At 49.4% G+C, this 9,523-nt stretch overlaps 1 protein-coding gene across 1 annotated transcript; it reads right to left on the reverse strand.

The window, feature by feature from the left end:
* Positions 1–3,984: 3,984 nt before the first annotated feature.
* BARHL2 (BarH like homeobox 2) lies at positions 3,985–9,106 on the reverse strand. Its single transcript, XM_006919396.1, has 3 exons — positions 8,443–9,106; positions 6,357–6,582; positions 3,985–4,591 (listed from the first exon to the last, which is right to left on the reverse strand). The coding sequence occupies exons 1-3, from the start codon at positions 9,062–9,064 to the stop codon at positions 4,279–4,281; spliced, it is 1,161 nt and encodes a 386-aa protein (XP_006919458.1). The 5' UTR covers positions 9,065–9,106; the 3' UTR covers positions 3,985–4,278.
* Between the last annotated feature and the right edge of the window lie 417 nt (positions 9,107–9,523).

A 9,523-nucleotide genomic window follows, 5' to 3' on the forward strand; every position in this document is an offset into this window, starting at 1 on the left:
AGAGGCAAATGATAGAGAGAAAGACTGGGACTGGCCAAGGAAGCAGGACTGTACAAAGACCTTGTGGGAGACTCTAGGAATCTAGAGGCACTGCTCCAGGGTCCATAGGGTAAACCCTGCAGAAGTCCGCACTCACCTTTCCACCCACACCTCTCCAGCCAACAGACAAGGCACAGGGCAAGCCAGCTTTCCCTCACCAATAACTCAGAGCTATGAAGGAAACATCAATTCCCTCAGAGGCTCGCCCTGCTCCTGACCATTCTCACCAGTGGTGGAAAGTCAGTCTCTTTCTAAGCATGTTGACTTCAAGTGTGCCTGTCAAGTCGTGCCTGGCTTTTCAGAAAACCAGGCACCTCTTTTCCAGAATATTTTTTGTAACCACGGGGCTTACTTACTAGAAACTAAAGTTTTCCTAGCCCTGGGGAGAGCTTTTCCAAATATTTTTAGAAAGTTAAAAATATAACAAAACAAACTACTCACAAGCCGCTTGTTTAAAGAGGGGAGGTGGGATTCAGCAGACTCCTGGGGAAGGGCTGCCTAGGCAGGAGTCAGATGGCAAGGAGGGAGGAGGAGGGAAATCTTGATTTGAGGGTAAGCGGTTTTATTTGCAACATGGGAAATTGGCTGTCTAATTTGCCATCATGTGGGCTTTCATTTTAAGGGGTGGAGCAAAAATAAACTGATACAAGGTAGTAGGTATATTTGCTGGAGGCATGGAGTCAAGAGCAATCATTACTTTGCAATTCATTGAAAATTGCTGGCTTGAGCTAAAAGAGTTGGTTGATAGCTGGGGAGTTAACATCTTATTTCACTCACTACAGATTTGTGCCAGGTTTGCTGGGGTCCCAGAGCTGATCTTGGGGTGGACAAGTCTAAGGGGACTTTATGGGTGTTTAAACATCTCTCTAAAAGAAGTTTGTGTTTCCGTACCAAGAAAAGATTACTACAGAGAGTCCCTGTTTTGCCAGTGCCCAAATTACCAAAGGAGTAAACCAATGGAGTTTATCTGTGGAGTGCCCTTCAGATACCAGCTGAAGGTGGGAAAAAGAAAGGAGCACAGCTCCCAGGAACAGCTTTCCTCTGGGCCGTCATGACTAACACCCTAACACCGGATCTCCCACGAGAAAAGACCTTTGCCTATAATCTTGTTCCTCGCGTTTCAGAAAATCTGGGGTCACACTCATCACCTCATAGCCAACCCGCCAACTTTGTTAGGCAGGCACAAAGGATCCCTTTTAAGGAAAATGACTGGGTTTGCATTTGACTTTTAAGCAGTACTTTGGGGAAATTTGAATAGAGCGGCACTTGCTGATGTGCCCTTTGCAGAACTACTGCGGAAAGAAAAGAACGAAAAAAGGAATCCAGCGCTCAACTTTCTTTTATAACAACACTCTCCCCACACACAACCAATTTGCCAATTTGGATGGAACAGGAAGCGATCAAAACGAATTTAGAAGGATAATTGCCACTTTTGTTAGCATGGTTGAGAGGAGGAGGAAACATGAAGAAAAACAAATTTGGGAGGACTCTGGTGGATCTAGAGTAATTCTTAGCAGCAGTGGAATATGAGGTTAAGAAACTGTGGTCTCTGTAGACATCATGCTTCCCCCTGCATTGTCCATTTGTGGAGACCAAATTCAGCCTTGAGAGTGAAGGGGCAGCAGGCGGGCTCCTCAGCAGAGTCGCTGATGAGCTGCTGGAGGACTGCTGGTAAGAGATGGGTGCTATGGCCTTGTCTGTATTTGTAGGTTTGTTTGTGTATTTTTCCCAGTTGGATTTGAGGTCAGTATTTGTAAGCAACTTGGGATGTGTGAATGCCAATGACTTCCCAGGTCTCACTTGTGTAGAAGCTGACCAGCCCCAGGGCCAGTGCAGACAGAAACTGTAGTACTACCAAGCCTTGGAAAGTGCCTTTTTAGGCCATTTTTGTACTATTTAAACTTGATTGTAAAACCCAGCAGCGGCTAAGATGATATAAAGAGTGTCTACTGAGTGCTCTGGCATTAGGCATTCCCACTAGATAGTGGCTCCCAGTTCCTAACTCAGCCCAGCCACCTGACGTTGCCCCAGCTCAGCGAGAAGAAAAGAACAAGGGCAAGTCCAGACCATTTTGTGAGAATCAAACAAGACCAAGACCATTTTTAGAGCAAATTGATGAGCTGGAGAGAAATCTGCAAACCACTCTTTAATTAGCAAAGGTCCGATCAAGGCGCCCGAGGCCATTTCCTCCTGGATTTATCTTCTTTCTTACCTTCTTCCTTCCCACTCCTCCCCAACACATGCTCCCACAGCACTCCACATTTTAAAAAATGTTTTTAACTCTAGTAAGGTTCAAACATCAGAGAAAGTTAAAGGATGGGTCTGGATGTGTGTCAGCTATGTGTCTTACCCTTTTGACACTGTACTAGGGCAGGAGTGAGAATAGAGATATGAGGATACCTAGATGAAGGCTCAGACTCTCTGGCTCCTCAGGAAGTGACCTAGGGGCAGGAGAAAGTTGGAGCAGCCCAGGAACTGTACCTCCTCCAATTCAGTTGTTCCCTTATATAGTTCTGAGTGCTGAGCATGGAGGGGAGTGGGCAGGATGCTGGCACAGAAATCACAGAGGAGAGAGACAGAGAGACAGAGAGACAGAGAGACAGAGAGACAGAGAGAGAGAGAGAGAGAGAGAGAGAGAGAGAGAGAGGAGAGAGAGAAATTGAGAGCGAGTGGGAGCAAGCTTAAAGCAGGCAGCTGGCCTCCTCCACCCTCTGGGCAGGTCCTTTCATTTTGTAGTCCCGACTGATCCACAGACTCGGATAAAAAGCTCGGCAAGTCAGTCTCAGCCAGAGTCACATGCCTGCTCCAAGCATCCCAGCACAGCCAACTCACTGGGCCAAGAGGCTTGGTATGGGACAGGGGGGACTGGATGCCCCGTTGGGAACGAGAAGGAAAGGATCAAAGCCTGGATGAGGGCTTGTTAGCCGGGCCTCTCCGAGTCCCCCGGGTGTCCTAATTGCGCGCCCTGCAGCCTCCCGCTCTCAGGCTGTCCCACCGCCTGGGCGCTGGGCCTCGGGCTGAAGGAACAGCTGCGAGGCCCGCAGAGCGGCCACCCGCCCAGCGCTCTGGACCCTCGCTGCCCGGGAGGAGCCTAGGAGAAGGAGGAGGGAGGGGCGGACAGACCCGGTTCAGTTGGGGATGCCAGGCAGGCCAGGACTGCAGGGGGAGTTGGCCGCTCACTTAGCCAGCACCAGCAGCCTTGTGCACAGACTTTCTCTCGCGGCTTCGCGGGCTGCTCTGAAATTACCCAGTTAAAAAGAAAGGAATCCACACATATCAAGTAACGGCTCGGAAGAGACCAGCATGAAAAATGGAGCTGTTTTATATAAGTCAACCCAACGTCTTAACAGGTTTTATAATTTCCTAATGTTCCGGGAGGGATTTTTTTCTAAATCAAGTCTGCCATTTCATCACAGTACATTCTGCTTTAGTAAAATCAGCTCCCTTGGATTTCATCACTTGTAAAAAAAGATAAACTTTATTTTTGTAATTTTCAATCACAAAAAAATCTATATTTTTGTCTAAGCATTTATTTTACTGAATCAAAAAGACATGAAAGGAAAAATCATGTTTTACTAACGTATATAAGTGACTCTTTTTTGGACAACATATAATAAATATGATATATCACTTATCACTGAGTCTCTCAAATGTACATTTTTTTTTTCATATTATGGAGCATGCCACTTTTCCTAAAGAAAAAGGTCATGAGAAATCAGTGCAAAGTTCTCAGTTACCCTCCTCTTTTCTCTGGGGCAGACGGAATGTCCACAGCAACGCCCTCTGCCTCGGAATCTGAGGCTGTCCGTCCATCTACAGTTCTCTGCCTGTGCAGTTTCTTCTCCGTGCCCTTCTTTCTTCCTTCCTTACCCCTCCCCCCTCCCTCCCTCCTGCTTGTCCCTAAAGTCATTTTTAAAAAAGAACTTGAGGTTTTGTTCTTGTTGATGTTTTCACTTACTGGTCACGCACTTTGTGTGGGGTCAGCGTTTTCGCCAGTCACACTGCTGTGGGAGAGCTTTCCAGCCCTGTCTCTGAGGGTGGGGAGATGGAGAGAAGAGGGCTGGTTCCTCTTTGGGGGCCCCAGCCCACTGGTGAGCATCTTCCTCTTACTTCTCTGCTTCCCTGGTCGGCTGCTAGGGAGGCCTGTTGGCCCGGTGCGGGGAGAAGAGGGACAGCTGTCCGGGTCGGGGAGGGGATGGGGGAAGGGACTGCAGTGCCGTCGCTCGTTCTTCTTGTTCTTCACCGGGGGTGCGGGGTGCCTGGAATGGGGTTGGACAAGGGATTGATGGCGGGCTGTCCCCCGGGCCCCAGGCCGTGGATGAGCACGCGAGGCACCAGGGGCCGCTGCAGCTGGGGATGGGGCGCTGGAGGAGTCCGGTACATGCTGCTGTACATGGCGGCGGCAGCTGCCGCTGCGGTAGTGCTGTCCATGCTGCCCAGCAGGCTTGGGTGGTAGAAATACGGCGACGGAAACATCCTCTGCAGTGCGGAGTAGTTCCCCGCCTCGGCCAGCAGCTCCAGGCCCACCGCCGTCTGCCGCTTCCACTTGGTCCTGAAAAAAAGCGGGCGTGCACACACCCCAAAGCTGTGGGCACGGTCTAGGCACTAAGGCCCGTTCTCTCACCCTCTTCTGCCTTATCTTCCTCCGGGGTCAGGAGAGCTGAGAGAGCTCTGAGAACCGGGAAGAGACCACATCTTCTGGCTGCCACCCCACACTCTTGTTCACAGAATAACTGAAATTCAAGTCAGTTTCGTAAATTACACCTTCACTGTCTGAGGCATTCAAAAATGAAATTCTACAAGCTTTGCTTCCTGATCTGCTCTGCTGTTGCCCCTTATGGTTTGGCTACTTCCTGAAACTTTCCTGGAGGCCACCTGAGACCACTCTCTTTTCCCTCCTCCTCTAATTCTCTTCCAGGAGTGAGTGGCTCCCCGACAATCCCAGAGTGTCGCTCTCTGCTCCTCCCCCTTTCCTCCAGGCACAGTGAGAAGAAATGGTAAACAAAGGGACACAAAGATTCCTGGGCCTTGGACCCTGGCCCCTCTCCGTCCCCAGGGCTGTGGAGACACGTCTCTCTCATCAGCCTGACAGGACCTTATAGCAGGCAGGGGGCTTAGGGCCAGGAAAACGACAAGGTTTCCAATCGGAATTCGTCTGAGGGAGGGCTCTCCCAAGGGGACAGTACCTCGGGGCCATTCTGGGAGGGGGGAAAATGCATTTCAAGATATTTGCTCCTCTGGGAGAGAGTAACAATTAAAACCTGTGATCAGCTTTTCTCGGTCTCCTCCCTCCCCCACCGAACCCCCGCTAGGAAGAAGAGGCGAGCAGGACTTTGCTCAAGTGCCTCATGATGGAACTCAGGGCTGGTGGGCTGTCCATACCCGGCAGATCCAGCCAAATTAATAAACATGTCGCCCATTTTAAATTGGCTACAAATGACACTAATGTTTTCTGACAGAATTAGGGTGGCTGAAACCGTATGTAATGAGACAGAAAATTATGGTAAAGATGACAACTGGATGGGCATTTCCAACCGCACTTATGAACGATTAGAACACAAACGAGAGAAAAGGAGGGGGAGAGAAAATCGAGACTAGGAGACAACCACGACCACCAGGCTTGGAAACACAGCGCAGCGTGGGCCTCAGGTTGCTCAGGTTCACTCTACAGTTCAGGGGCTTGCAAGCCACCAGTGCCTTTCCTAATTTCTTTTCGAAGGAAGCAGTGGTTCCTGGTAGGCTCTAAGGCAGCCAATACAGGGGACAGACCCTCAGTTCTGACTCCTGGCCCGCCGCCGGATTCTCCCGCCTACAGCTGCCTACCCTACCTCTCCTGGCTGCCTCACAGGCCAAGGCAAGGATGCTTGAGTCGATGCTGTGAGGCAGCTCTTCTGGGACCAAATGCGTGGCCAGCTATAGATATTCGTAACCAGCCTGGAGCAGGCCCAAAGGGTGCATCGTGCAGGCTCTACAGACTTGGGTGTCAGCTGCACAGATGTCTCAATTTGAGAAGGTGTGGCTTGACTGATTTGGGGGCAAAGCGGGGGTATTCCAGCCACTCGGGTTTGAGGGTTTCAGTGGGAATGGAGGACATGTTAAGACACTTAGAAATGCAAAACTCTCTAAACTTCAGCTGCCCATCGGTCAGCTTTCACCTTGGGGGTGTGGCTAATCCCTGCTCCAGCTTGAAAGCCCCCAAGTACCCACTCCTGGCCCTCAAGGTCCCTAAAGTTTCCCAAGGCCGAGAGGGAAGGTTGGCGCCATAGTCGCGACTTGGATGGCTAAACACCTTTGGTCCCTAACACAGCCTCTCTTACCTGCGGTTCTGGTACCAGGTCTTGACCTGGGTGTCCGTAAGGTTAAGCGCAGCCGCCAGGTCCATGCGGTCCTGCACACTCAGGTACTTCTGTCGCTCAAAGCTACGTTCCAGTTGATTCAGTTGGTGGTCCGAGAAAGCCGTCCTGGCTTTGCGAGGCTTTTTGGCTCTCACTGGGGGACTCTCTCGGCTACTCGTAATCTCCCGGTCTCCTTCCTCCTTTGTTCCTAAGATAGAAACCCAGACACAGTTGAGTAAAGAAGCCTGGAATAGAGGAGGGTAGAGTGTCTTCCTAGCACACACTTCCAAATTCCCAAGCCAGCTGCTAGCCTCAGGGGACTATATTTTGCCACCCTCCTCACACACATACTTGGACCTTAGTCAATATGAAGGAAGAGGACCAATTTCTGGTTGTGGATTGGGGAGCTTTGTGCAGAGCTCCTAAAAGGGTTCGAAAAAGGACATGTGATCTCCCTACCTTCAAAAGTTAAAAAGAAAAAAATATATACTTTACAATAAAGGGTCCTTTTGTTATTGTTTCCTTAACTGAGAGACCCTGTCCCGGTCTTTTATTGTTTTCACTATGATTTCATATTTTTCTGCTTTGGTACTTTTAAAAAAGGTCTTTCTACTTTGTTTTTCTGAGGAGGGGCACCTTTTTCATTTTATTTTTCTGTTTACTCAAAGTTAGAGGCATTTGTTTTCCTTTTTCAGGTGCACTTGGGAAATTTTGAAATCAAAATTTGAAATCAAAAAGCTCTCTGCAGCTGCTTGCATCAGGTCTTTTAAAGCTTCAGGAAGAATATGTCACCCAGACACCGAGCTGAGCTCAAAATCACTGAGCCCATTCAGGTGACAGCCCTGAGATTTCCGGATTCTATTTGTCAACTTTGGTTTTTTACTGAAATGCTGGGAAATCGATATGTCAATCCCTCTCTGTTTGTACCCGTTTTTGCTGCGCTCCTTGATCTTCCCTGCAGGAAGAACAATAATCTCTCTAATTGACCCACTGGGGAGGTTGGTGCACAAAAAATCGCCAGACCAGACTGTACATCTGTTTTGGGCACTATTATGCTAATGCTATAATAGTAAAATGAGGAGCCAATATCCTGCCTTCCAGTCAGCACACATCTTTCCCAGAGATGGAAAAGATTAATAATAATAATGATGACGATGATGATGATGATTATAATAACTTATCAGGGAAAGAAAAAAAGAACTTTCCTGGAATGTTAAAACACTTTTCCCATAAAGACCAGAAAACCTATGAAATTGTGTGAAGATAAAACGGAAAAAGGAAGCTGAAGAACAATTTCATTTGCCATCTTCTGATTTGACAAAAATAGATAAATTCAATTCCATAAATTTTCATTTTCATAAATATTACATTTCAATTACCTGTAAGGAGCCAAAAATCTTACTAAAATGCAGCTTTTCAGTGGGGCCATTGGGGTAAGAAGGGCATTTTTAAAATACTGAAAACCTGATTATAAAATTTTACCTGTGGGCTTCTCTAATTAAAAACAAAGTTGGTCTCTTAATCAACTCGAATTTTTTTTCTTCATTAAATCTGATCATTGTGATGGTGTTCAGAAAATGCAGTGCATGTGTGTGGGGGGCTGGAGGGATGAAATAATTTTCATTAAAGAATAAACACCACGTTGTTATCACACCTCAAGACACAAGGCTAGCTGAGCCTGTTTCTCTCTCCCACCTCCCCCTATTCCCACTCCCAAGGTCTCGACTAGAAAAATCTCAAGTCCTTCTTCCCTTTTATCAACGAAAATATTTCTCGTTAGATCCCCTCTACCGAGTCCCCCTTCCTAGTAAATTAAAATTAAGTAAAACAAAGAAAGGAAGTGAGTGGCTGTGAGGGTTGAGAGGTAGAAATATAACAATAAACAGAACTTCAGACGAGCCCCCCAAATCTCACGCCTAGGCCTTTCTCCCTCTTGAAGCTCTTGACTATCGCACGATCGCCTTAGAAGCTCCCGGAATAACTCCCCATCAGAGATTCGCGGGAGACTGAGGGGAAGACGGAACCAGCAGAAGCTAGATCGTTGAAGAAGCCAGGCGGCGCGACTCACCGTGGCATTTGATGTCGCTCTGGGAATCTTCCCGCTTGTCGAGTTTGGTTTTGCTGTCCTCCTGCTCCAGCTTTGGCCTGAAGCTCTCGTGGGCTGCGTTGCTCTCCTGCTTCGGGGTGTGATGGGGAGAGGAGACGCTGGTGCTGTAGGGTGCACAGGCCGCCAGAGGTTTGCTGTCGCCCAGGATGTCCTTAATTAAAAAAGAAGAGGTGGAAGTCCTGGGGGCCGAGGCGGCGGAGCCCAGCTGCTGGGCGGGTGGCTGCTGCGGTGGTGGTGGCGGTGGCGGCTGCTGCTGGGGTGAAGGCTGCAAACTTTGCGTGGGGGCCGCGGCTGGCGGTGGCGGCTGTTGGCTGTGGTGTAGGTGGTGGTGATGCTGGGGCCCATCTGCTACCAGATGCGGCTCCGGGGGCTCCATGGTGACCGAGATGGGAGAAGAAGGCGCCGTTCCTACGGTATCAATCTCCGAACAGGGGGAAGGAGTGGCCTGACTCCTAAAATCCGCGGTCCTAGCCTCGCCAAGAGGGCGGAAATCTCCATTCATCATGCTGGGGCTGCCCGAACTGGCACTGGACAAAATCGTATCTATTCCAAAACTCGACCCGCTGGCCCCTTCCATTGTCATTTCTACATGAGGTCCACGCCACTTCGCCGCTCAGGAGCCGCCCGGACCAAGCCAAGGATACTATCGATCGTAAAACAAAATAAACACTAAACAATGTTGTCGCCGCTTTAAAAAAAAAAAAAAAAAAGGGGGGCAGGGGAGGAAGGAAGGATAATTGGGAGGTGGCAATCGGTAGACAGTTTCGACACAAACTTTTTTTTTTTTCCTTATGCAAAAAGTAGGGGTGGGATGAAAGGAAGACCCGGGGGAAAGTTACAAAAATGGTCGAGGAGGCACAGAGCTTGCGCTCCAGGAACCACCACGCACGTGGGGCACCGGTGGCGGCGCAGGGGACCCAGGCGAAGGCGCAGGCGGCAGGAGATGACCCCAACGCCGTTGCCGCCTCTGCCGCCGCCGCCTGGGTCTGCCCACAGCCTGGCACCAGGCGGCAGCGGCGGCGGCGGAGGTGACAGGTGCAGA

Source organism: Pteropus alecto, unplaced genomic scaffold, assembly GCF_000325575.1.
Source record: "Pteropus alecto unplaced genomic scaffold, ASM32557v1 scaffold25, whole genome shotgun sequence".
Classification (NCBI taxonomy): Eukaryota; Metazoa; Chordata; class Mammalia; order Chiroptera; family Pteropodidae; genus Pteropus; species Pteropus alecto.